The sequence below is a fragment of the Aulonocara sp. 'chitande type north' Nkhata Bay genome, linkage group LG7 (assembly GCF_057382095.1).
Source record: "Aulonocara sp. 'chitande type north' Nkhata Bay isolate Kocher_YH1m ecotype deep benthic linkage group LG7, A_spYH_male_GT1.1, whole genome shotgun sequence".
In the NCBI taxonomy this organism is placed as follows: domain Eukaryota; kingdom Metazoa; phylum Chordata; class Actinopteri; order Cichliformes; family Cichlidae; genus Aulonocara; species Aulonocara sp. 'chitande type north' Nkhata Bay.
Window position 1 is genome coordinate 63,826,974 of NC_141350.1, and position 12,180 is coordinate 63,839,153.

Here is a 12,180-nt window from a genome sequence, read left to right on the forward strand (position 1 = left end):
AACGTCCTTTCCTTTGGCAAAATGGGTCAAAAGAAGGACTTGACAGGCTCAGAAAAGTCAAAAATAGTGAGATATCTTGCAGAGGGATGCAGCAGTCTCAAAATTGCAAAGCTTCTGAAGCGTGATCATCGAACAATCAAGCGTTTCATTCCAAATAGTCAACAGGGTCGCAAGAAGCGTGTGGAAAAACCAAGGCGCAAAATAACTGCCCATGAACTGAGAAAAGTCAAGCGTGCAGCTGCCAACATGCCACTTGCCACCAGTTTGGCCATATTTCAGAGCTGCAACATCACTGGAGTGCCCAAAAGCACAAGGTGTGCAATACTCAGAGACATGGCCAAGGTAAGAAAGGCTGAAAGACGACCACCACTGAACAAGACACACAAGCTGAAATGTCAAGACTGGGCCAAGAAATATCTCAAGACTGGTTTTTCTAAGGTTTTATGGACTGATGAAATGAGAGTGAGTCTTGATGGGCCAGATGGATGGGCCCGTGGCTGGATTGGTAAAGGGCAGAGAGCTCCAGTCCGACTCAGACACCAGCAAGGTGGAGGTGGAGTACTGGTTTGGGCTGGTATAATCAAAGATGAGCTTGTGGGGCCTTTTTGGGTTGAGGATGGAGTCAAGCTCAACTCCCAGTCCTACTGCCAGTTTCTGGAAGACACCTTCTTCAAGCAGTGGTACAGGAAGAAGTCTGCATCCTTCAAGAAAAACATGATTTTCATGCAGGACAATGCTCCATCACACGCGTCCAAGTACTCCACAGCGTGGCTGGCAAGAAAGGGTATAAAAGAAGAAAAACTAATGACATGGCCTCCTTGTTCACCTGATCTGAACCCCATTGAGAACCTGTGGTCCATCATCAAATGTGAGATTTACAAGGAGGGAAAACAGTACACCTCTCTGAACAGTGTCTGGGAGGCTGTGGTTGCTGCTGCACGCAATGTTGATGGTGAACAGATCAAAACACTGACAGAATCCATGGATGGCAGGCTTTTGAGTGTCCTTGCAAAGAAAGGTGGCTATATTGGTCGCTGATTTGTTTTTGTTTTGTTTTTGAATGTCAGAAATGTATATTTGTGAATGTGGAGATGTTATATTGGTTTCTGGTAAAAATAAATAATTGAAATGGGTATAGATTTGTTTTTTGTTAAGTTGCCTAATAATTATGCACAGTAATAGTCACCTGCACACACAGATATCCCCCTAAAATAGCTAAAACTAAAAACTACTTCCAAAAACATTCAGCTTTGATATTAATGAGTTTTTTGGGTTCATTGAGAACATGGTTGTTGTTCAATAATAAAACTATTCCTCAAAAATACAACTTGCCTAATAATTCTGCACTCCCTATAAGTCCTAATTTAGCTCTTAACTCTTTAATTTGATTTGCATCTGTGATCCAGGTATGTGAGTTTAATAGATGTTTTTCTCACTTTTCTTAATTTTTCTGTTCTTTAAAAAGATTTGCATAGTAAGTTAGTCAGCAGCTTATGGAAAATTGTTTTTCAATTATCTACCCTAAAATTGTATTACTGAGCTCCAGTTGAATTCATTAGCGTACTTTTTCTTTGATATTATAAAAATCTATTTTCTTTATCAACCTAAAATGGATTAGAATTTTTTTTTAAACTCTAGTATGTACTTTTGGCTGCCCCTTTAGTTCCAATTGGTTGGCACAGCAGCTAGATACACATGTTTTGATTTGGCACAGATTTTCCACCAGATGCTTTTCCTGACACAACCCTCCCTATTTTTAGGCTTGCGACCAGCACTAGGAATACATTAGCTTGTGACCCCCTGAGGCTGGGTTTAATGACATTCTCCCTTATTGTTAGCTGTTAGCTGCCACGTGTCTTGAACACAGTATTTGTTATGATTATGCTCATCGCTAGGATTTTATCGATAATGATCAATATTCTCATTAATATTGTTGGTATAAACAAACATATTGTTGGTGATGATGGCTCTTTAAAAAAAAAAAAAAGATATATGTACCTTTTGTTTACAAGACCTGTTAAATGTATACAGGCTATAGCAGTCTGTCAGCATAAAGCTGGCACCTTAAAAACAGCATAAAGAACTTGCAGATTGGCAACTTCAGCAAATAAATTAAAAAAGCAATAACTAGATTTTAAGCTAAGTGAAATTGGTCAGAATGCACTACACCAAAAACCTCCTTTTGATTGGTCACCTTTGTTTGCCTGGAAGACGCTAACTTGTTTGCAAACACTCACCACCTACTCGTTTTAAGTTTCACTGCTGCTTAAAGTACAACCCAAACTGGAAATGAAGAATGTTCACCTTCAAGTTAAAAGCTGTGCGGACTTATTTCAACGGCCGGTTTTCGATTTGCATTTGCTTTTGTTTTTGTTTTTTTTCTCAGTTTCAGTACTACTTGGTAAGACGTTTGCAAGTGTTTGCAAACAAGTAATCCTCCATGTGAACTATTTGCAGTACTAAAATGAGCTCCATTGCGCTTCATGTCATGAAAACTCTGGAATCGTGTCCTGTAGCGTTCAAGTTTGTGCAACCCCCACACACCCAGCTCACGCAATTCCTACCGCTTGGAGTCACTGCCACCCTCTACTGCACAGAACACCAAGGCAGATTGCACAGAGACTTCCTTGTGTGGTGTAATATGTGTTGATGAGGGGAAATAAAATAGTGCTGCCTAAAATTCACACTTTTCCATCTGAGTTGTAAAAGGCCTGCATGACACACAAATTCACATATTAGTTTTTCAAACGCGCGTTTTGCATGAATTTAGAAAAAAAAATAGCCAGGAGGTTGCTGTTTAACTACCTGCTGTGGCTGAGTAAAACACGTGTTCTGGGTGGAGCAACTGAAAAGATTCTTTGTCTACTCGTGTGTGTTTGATAAACATTTCAGGCTTTTTAACCTCAAAGGTTTTAATTGAACTTTCAAAACAAGAGTTCTTATCTTTAAAAAGACATTATCTGTCACTCCACCTTGGTTGTTTCCATTATGTCATTTCTTTGTTGTGTGGGTGTGTGTCAGCCAGAGAGAAGCCTGCTGTGCACTGTCCAGCTCTGAAATGTTTTCACTCTAATCTTTTTTTTTTTTTTTTGGTTTGTTTTTTTCTTTATTTTGCGGGGCGGGGATTGATTTTTATGTCTGCCCACTAACAAGCTGTTACCTAAGCTGTTACTGCCACAAACTACAGACATATTTTGTTAATTATTTTTATGAGTGTTGTTATCTTGACTTGAGGTCGAGTCAGCCTCATATTTAGCTGGAGTCAGGAGGCTGCACTATAGAACCTCTGATAAAGCAGCCAGATGCACTGCATTGCTTTTAAATAGTTTTTTCCAGAGGCTGCTGGCAAACCTATTCAGTGCTTATTCAGTATGTTGCTTTTAGGTGCATTTGGAGAGCACAGCATGTAGAGACACAGTAAAACATATAAAACTCTTCAAGTTAAAAGTTACTTATTTGTAGGTTTATAGTCTTCATTTTCAAATAAAATTGGCTTGAATTTACTTTGTTTTTGTTTTAAATTTTGTTTCAAATCACCTTGAAACTTTCACTACCCCTCCGACTCATTTACCGCTTTCTTTCAGTAGCTACTTTTCATTGTGCCGTCTTCAATATCTCCTGTGCAGAGTCCTGTCTCTGTGCTTCCCCCTCTGCACCCCCTCCCACTCACTTCCCATACACAGCATTCTTAGCCACCAGTACGATCTTTCTTTTTTGTTTACCCCCTCCTTCGTCAATTCCCATAAAACAGTGTGGGTTATCCCTCCTCCCCTGTGTTCTCATTTTCTTTTCTGCAACCCCCTTTCCTCTCCTATGCGTTCTTTCATTCATTCATTTATCCACACTGCCACTCTAGTTCAGCTGGAGGGGTTGACACATCATTTGTTTATTTCACAGTGACAAGGGTGGCTTACAAAAAAGTCTCTGCTGCATTCACACTGAGGGTTGCTCAGTTGCTCTTAGTGAATCAAACTTTTTAAAATACTTTCTTAGAAACCTGATACAAAAAATGTCTGGGATTGATCAGCCTTGTGCTGTGTCGTATCGAGCATGTTTGCTCTTTGAGAAATTCAGTCTATGAGAGAAAGTTGACAGAAACGTCTCGGTGGTTTCTTTAAAAGATCTAACACCATCTGGTATATACTTTGAACTACTTTAAAAGTACGTTAATTCCTTTTTTTTTTTTTAAAAACAACAAAAAAACAACCTTATTGTATATTTCTACCATATTGATAATGCGTTGCGATGCGTTGTATTGTAAAGAGTTATTAGGTACTGTAATGAATTTTCTTTCCTTTCCCGAATCTCTCCCTGTGGTAATAGAGCTGAAAACGTCTGTTGGTGAAAGTGCTCTGGTCAGTGACCTCCTCTTAACCACACCTTCACAATAGACCATTGAAGTTAGTTTGATGTAGATCACATGTTATTTCCAAAGCCATGTCTTATGTCTTTCACTTTCACTGTGTTCCTCTTAAACACTGAAGTTCAGCGATGATCTTTAGCTTTGAGAGTTTGTAAGTAAAGTGGATGTGGATACAACTTCAGATCATTTCAAATTATACCACTATAGTAATTCTTTGTCCAACTAAAGAACTCTTATCTAACTTACGAACTTGAGCGGGCAAAGTTTCAGTAAAAGCAATACTGGTCTGCTCTGTTTGTTTCTTTAGTGGTGCAAGCTTCCGGAGGATTATGGTTTATTTAGTTTTGTAAGTAAAGTTTTGTGACAATTGAAAGAACCGTTCTGCATCTCTTGCCTGGTCTTCATAAACTGGAACGTTTTTGTGTGCCGTGTATGTTTATGGCATCAGTTTGGTTTGGTGAGGAAGGATTTCTGCTCATCATACATCAGCAGCACATCACCGGCTCTGAAACGTTTGCTTGATCTTTTAATGAGCTGACAAAAACCCAGATCCATCAGAATTCTGCCTCATTCATCTATCTTCCCACTCATTTCACTCAATTTTCATTTTCCGGAAAGTGCTCTGGCTGTTATGTGCAGCCATCTGTCATTCTATGCTGGGACATGGCTGAACCTTGTGATCTATCCCAATTCCAGTTAAAAATGGTTTTTAACTAAAATTTCTCGTCTGCTTTTCGAGTGAACTGAAGATCAATATGTGTATTAGGACTCTGTGTTAAGTACATATTGAAGTCGGGTTTATTTATGCTAGATGTTCTTAAAGCTGATTCCCCGAAGCATAAATCATTCATACAGATAAGTTATTCTTTATCCAAGATCCAGTTTTTACTTTACAAATCTGTATGTTACAGATGATCTGCCTCTAACACAGATGCCATTTGCAGTGAACTCTGGGGCTAGCCTGACACTTTCTTTCTCACCTATCAATCATCTTCTCAGTTACTGTTAATTTCAGTTTTTTTTTTTTAAAAGCTGGAAGCAATAAACCCAAATTAAATTATAGAAACCATACCATATCGAATCCATTTGAATAACTTTGGATGCAATTGTAAGCAGATTGAATACTACATCAGAAGTTGCATTATCATATGTCCACTTTATTTTCATAGTAATGTGTCCTGTACTGTCTCTTAATCAAAGGGCCCAGTATACTGTGTTGGTTCCTGCCCTGTGGAATACAGAGGTCCAAGACTGGGAGCTTAAATGCATGAACAGCCTGGAGCTGGATGAAAGCCACAATGAACCAAAAGCAGGTACTCATGCACTCACAACCAGAACATGTTTTGTTAGGCAGAAACTTACAAAGCAGAGGGACACTTTGGGGCACTCCGCAAATAGCCTTTCAAATTCTTGTAACTCATTCATCACTTAACCTTTAGTGGCACACATGCTGATCCTGTTACTTACACACACACACACACGCACACACACACTTTATTCACAAACCTGTTTGTGAGAACTCTGCTACAACAGGGTGAAAACAGTTGCCCCTTGTTCACCTCAGTCCCTTTTTTCCTACAGTTTACCGCTTTATAAATGTTAAACTGCTTGTTAGGTTTTTGTCTCCTACTGAAGGGCTTTTGAATGTCTGTTGTTTTGCTGCTTGCCACAAACAAATCAAAATATTTAGCTTTTATGGAAATGTTCAAATTAAAGTAAATATATATGCTGGTAAGGCACACTCTGACTCTGGGTGTCAGTTGACATCTTATAGAAACTGATTAAAAAAAAAAAAGGCTTCTCATGTGTGCATGCGTGTGTCAGTTCAGCTGTCCCTGGTATAACTGAACATAACAAAGGAGCTTATCTCTTTTGAAGGTTGTTCAGGTATCACCTCCACAAGACATGGAAACCCCTCACCACTGGAGTCTCATCTTCGCAAAAGACTGTTAAGAGTGTGTGTGTGTGTGTGTGTGTGTATTTGGGGTGCATCCTGACAGACTCACATGTTGGTGGCTGCAGGGCTGTTTGTCAGTGTAGTGGGGAAAGCCGAAAGAAGGGCGCGTGCGTGCGTGCGTGCGTGCGTGCGTGCGTGCGTGCGTGCGTGTGAGAGAGTCAGGATGAGTCATCCTTATTTGCCAGCCTGTCTGACTGTCTAGCCCTGAAGACAACAGGGGGGGGGGGGAATGAGCTGATTCATTTACTGCCTCTGACAGAATCCAACAGTCTGTTTCTTTTACATTTTCACTCACTCTGTCTGCCAGTGACGCTTAAGAATAATCAGAATGTCATTAAACATTTCTTGATGTGTGGTCCACACTCTCATTAGCATTTCAGCCTCTTGAATCTTGAAACAAAGTGCCTCAGCTTTAGAACATTATTCATTTTGGAAAATAGATCTGTTCATGAAGCAAGACTTAGACATAACTTACAGTCAACCTGAACTTCCCATAACAGTCTGCCACAGTCACAAAAAACGTTCTTCGGCCCAAGAAGATCAAATTATCCTCCATCAACAAGTACATCCCCACAGAGCACTAATCGCAGCATCAAGAAGTCATACTGGTATTACATGAAAAAGCCAAAGACAATAAGACATATTAAACCCACAAAAGAATTGTGGCAAGTTTTCCATAATCTGCCTGCCACATACCCGAAACTATGCTCGGAGAACATTGATTAAAAAAATTGAAAATGAACTTTGGCTAAAATGGAGAAGTTACAAAATACTAAATTAGAAAGATTTAGCAAGTAACTGTCTGATTTTAAAACTTTGCAGCTGGCTACAACAAAAGATAAAACACTTTTTAATAAATTATTATAAAAAGAAAATTGAAAGTGTCTATTGAGTAAATGTCAAATTTTTAATGGCTAATGTTAACATGTGTACCAGATAAGTTAACATTTGTTCAGTGGTGGGTTTAAAAAATCAGTTTCTCAATTCAAATGGACTTTAATCCAATATCCATTCAATAAATCCTGAAAACATTTTTTTAATATAAATGCATTTTGCAAGAAACGTCCCGATCTCAGCTAAAACCTCACAAGACCATTTCAACAACCTAAACAGATAAAACACCAAATGATTAAAGCACAGGTAAGCACATACACGGACACGCCATCTGGTGCTGAAAGCCGACATCTCGCAGAATCTGAAACTGTAGGTTTCATCTCTCTTTGATCAAAGTTCGCTGAACCAGCAACAAAAGACCAAAACTATGCTTCACCTTTGGAAAACATTGGTGTGAATTCTGTCCTGCTACCACCACGATAAAATCTTCCTTCATGCTCTCTCTCAGTGTACATCAAGGCCAAAATCCACATGTTAAGTTGTGGTTGATTCGTGGTTTTCTTCATTTTTTGATCTACTGCAGCATATTTTCAGTGGGGTTATATGCCATAAAAGACCAGGCCAGGAAAATCTCCTAAATATTTTTCTGTGTTTTATCCTGAGTTACATTGACACAATGGCATCTGCTGTTATGCTCTGAAGTGTCAGCTTTATTTTTATACCAAGATGGTTTACACAGTAATTGTAATTTTTGTAAAATAATTTGTCAGTTTCCACATGAAATTGTCCTTTTGTATGTGCATGCGTGTGCATGCGTGTGTCGTACCATGAATTAGGACTGGGCGATATATCGAGTTTTTAAATATATCGATATATTTTCATACGAGATAAGAGATGTGACAATATCGTTTATATCGATATGTTACATTATAATTATACTTGTGGGACCGCAAGTTTGCCTCTCTTTCATCCACTTTTGTCTCTACGCTGCGTTACTCTGCCTCGCCTCTCTCCTTCACTGAACACAACTCTCCCTCCCGCATCGCTTCACCTGCAGGTAACGACAAGATGGACCCGGCAGTTATCAAAGAGGAGCTGGTCGGTAAAAAGAAAACATTTGGAGATTACTATTTTAGTGCTGCAGCGTTACTCTCGTATTGTGGAAATGACAGTCTTCACTAGTGTGGATAGTTACAAAGCTTTCTTCGTTATGAATGAGCATACATGTTTTTATTGAATATTTGAAGAACCAGCAAAAAAACCAAACTCTTGTAGAGGACATAAAGTCAGAGATAGAAACGACAAGGACCAGGTGCATCTAGTACAGGTAGAGCTGCTGCAAAAGCATTAGCAGCACGTGCTGCCTCCGATGTGAAAGGACCTTTATGCTGCGCACTGTGACTCACAGCCATGGTCCCAGGTCAGCCCTGACTTTGTGTTAAACTAATCCTAAAGTAATAATGGTATTTCTAACCACTGATATACCACAACTTTATCCTTTCAACAGCTGCTGAAAGTTAGGGCACCTAGCTTCTATCGGATGTTACATAGAGATCCTCCAGCTTCAAACTGTATTACCCTTCAAGGACCTGCAGTCAAAAAAGCGCCCCTCCAACAGCCAAACCCATCTGTTCTCTGATTGGATAGTTAAATTTGTGATTGACATGACATTGGTCAATCAGATGAAAGGAAGAAAAACAGGGTCAAAATTCGTACTTGTAACTTGAAACTTGAGTGCAGAGTTTCACACGTATTTTTTGGCTAAGTCCACACACAAATTCTTTTTACACACACAAATTCTTTTTACACACACAAATTCTTTTTACACACACAAATTCTTTTTACACACACAAATTCTTTTTACACATGCAAATCCTGATTTACAAGTACAAAATATTTATGACCACAATTTTATGGCGTTATTTTTGTGCCACTATTCTGAGCGCACGTAAAAAAAATTGCAAGTGTTGCATTTTGAGGAGAAATTTATTTTGAGCGAAGAAAAGCTAAATTTTAGTGAACAAAATTCATTGCTGCCTGCAAATTTCAGTGTTTGCTCGCAATGTGTTGCTCGCGCTCTCAACATTTCTGCCCATGCGCGCTCAACTCTTTCTCTATTTGTGAACAGGCATCTCCGAAAACGTTAGAGCACTTATGCAAATATGTGATGTCTTGATGAATCGAGCAGATATTAGAAGTTTACACAGCACCATTCTCGCATGAAAATATCTTAAAAGTTTATTTTGTGACCCAGAAAGAGTAATATTTCAAACTCCGCCACTCTGCTTTCCTCCGCCACTGCCTCATTTGAGTTTGAGACGAAATGCATTCTTGAATGTTGCATTTCGTCATTGAAATAAATTTTTTGCACGCAGCAATGACTTTTGTTCACTCAAATTCAGCTTTTCTTCGCTCAAAATAAATTTCTCCTCAAAATGCAACACTTGCACCTGCAATTTTTTTTTTTTACGTGCACTCAGAACAGTGGCACAAAAATAACGCCATACAATTTGAGCCCATACAATGATGGCAAACAGAGGAAGTCACGTAAGATTTGCGCATGCATGGTATCGATCGGGTTTCCGGTACGGATCGGGTAGCGACAAGGACCACAAATGGCACCTGTAAGAGACGTGGTTACAAAGAGGATGTCAAATTCCAGGCTGTCAGTCACGCAGTAGAACTTGGGAACAGAGCAGCTGTGAAATCTGTCTGTCTTTGTTATTATGCTCGGCGTCTTTTAATTTACATTTTGACTGCGCAATTGTGAGCGTTTTGTTATGCACAAAAACATTGTTTTAATTTATTTATCCAGAATTATTATTATTTATTAAATGCTCATAATTTATTTCTGAGTAATTTTTTCATGTACATTTGCGCTGTATGTTAATAAAAGTGCCTATGTGAGATCTGGGGCGACCGTGGCTCAGGGGGTTGGGAAGCATATCTGTAACCGGAAGGTCGCCGGTTTCGATCCCCAGGCTCTCTGTCCTGGTCGTTGTCTCCTTGGGCAAGACACTTTACCCTACCGCCTACTGGTGTTGGCCAGAGGGGCCGATGGCGCGATATGGCAGCCTCGCTTCTGTCAGTCTGCCCCAGGGCAGCTGTAGCTGCCTCCACCAGTATGTGAATGTGAGAGTGAATGAATAATGTCATTGTAAAGCGCTTTGGGTGCCTTGAAAAGCGCTATATAAATCCAATCTATTATTATTATTATTATTATTATTATTATTATTATTATTATTATTATTATTATCTGGGACACAGCTTTGACTAAGAACTCTCTTTTTGTTCTTACTTTATGGCTTTAAAAAAATATCGAGATATATATCGGATATCGCCATCCAGCTAAAGAATATCGGGATATGAATTTTAGGCCATATCGCCCAGCCCTACCATGAATATCCAGATTGGTTCAAGAAGGAATTTCTTTTCTTAGTTTTTTTTGTTTTGTTTTTTAATAAAGGTAGGTTTTACTGTAATCAAAGCCCCAAATGCTGATGCTCAAGATTCTTGACTAGCAAAATACTGTGGCATTAGAGCGCAGGATTGACAGAGAGATGGACCTTTGTACAGCTTTTTTGACATTTCATTAAAAACCATGTGATTCATGATTAACAAAAATAATTCCATTAATCATCAACTATGATCTGTGCCATTTCTCACCAAGTTCATGTCATATTGGAAATGCAGTTTTCTTTGAAGCCACTTCAAGCTCATTGTTTTTAAAAGTGGTAATGTATATATAAAATCTTTAATTACAACCTCTGTTATTTACAATTATAACTGCATAGCATATTAATGAGCATTTTTCATGGGAAAAAATGTATATCCTGTGACCATAGGGGCCTTGGGGTCACGTCCAAAAGCAGGCTGAGTCAGCATAATCTGAAGTCACTCAATTCTCCCTTTATTGCTGAGTCAAGCTGAGAAGCACTGAGAACGCATAGATGTTGTTCTGTCCCTATCCTGGCCCCTCTTAGACCTTTCTGCTTTCTGTCCTCTTCCTGTCCTTCTCTGCTCTTCTATTATTCTCCTTTTTTATTAGGTTCTCTGTTGCCCTCTTTTCACCCTTCAGTCCTCTGCTGCACTTCATCATTTCTCCTTTCCTCTTCGTGCTGTACTTCCATTTCCTCTCTTGCCCTCATATGTCTCTTTCCTTTTTCTTTTCTTTTTTTTCTTTTTCCCACACCTCCCCTGGTGTAGTAGCAGATGCCAGTGTCCTGTTCTCCTCAGCAGGCTCCCATGATACCTACGCTGTTTTCTTCCTGTCCGCCTGCTTCTTGAGCCTCAGTGCAGTGACTCAGCATTCATTTTATTCAGTGCCCCCAAACTGTTTCCTCCAACCAGTGCTGTGTATCCTGCATACATTTGAATTTAAATACTGTCATATAATGTAATACCCATTTTGGAACTCTGAATGATTCAGTTATTAACTACCATTAAAATTACCACATCAATGACTAGGAGAGGGTAAGGAATGTTATTAGTTGAGAATAGCAGAGGTTTGCTGCAAACCTGTATAACATAACATAGTCTACTGGCTCATCCAGCAGTGTCTAGGAAAGTTTTGTTAATATCAAACCTTCGAGTTCAAATTCTATAATTGCACTAATTTTACCTTTTTTTTTTCTTTTTCTTTTTTTTTTTTTTCTTAATGTCAAAGGTGTATTAGCCACTGTTTTATAGATCTCTTTGGTATTAGTTAATTTCTTTTCTATTCATATTAATCATTTATAACATCCAGCACTACAAACAGTTTTACATTTTTGACCCAGATGAAAGTGGGGTTTTGGGGGGTTATTTTTAAGGCAATCATACTGTTATCATTTTATTTGGTGAATTTTGTGTCCATCTGTTCTCTAAATCTGTTTTATCCCCTTTTCACACCATTTTTGACCTTGACTCTTTGTCCATCTGTTATTTGGCTCCTGCGGACACACTGCAGTAGTTTATGTATATTAGCGTGTGTGTGGGGGGGGGGGGGGTGTTTGTGTGTGTATGTGTGGCTAGACTGCGTCAGAAT

At 39.0% G+C, this 12,180-nt stretch overlaps 1 protein-coding gene across 2 annotated transcripts in view; it reads left to right on the top strand.

Moving 5' to 3' along the window:
• The window catches only part of LOC147326596 (TBC1 domain family member 2B), a 62,586-nt gene that overhangs the window by 14,573 nt on the left and 35,833 nt on the right, over window positions 1–12,180 (top strand). For both annotated transcript variants that reach the window (XM_086301916.1, XM_086301915.1), the window contains exon 10: window positions 5,564–5,676. In XM_086301916.1, the coding sequence (XP_086158042.1) occupies window positions 5,564–5,676 (113 nt within the window). The remainder of the gene's footprint in view (window positions 1–5,563; window positions 5,677–12,180) is intronic.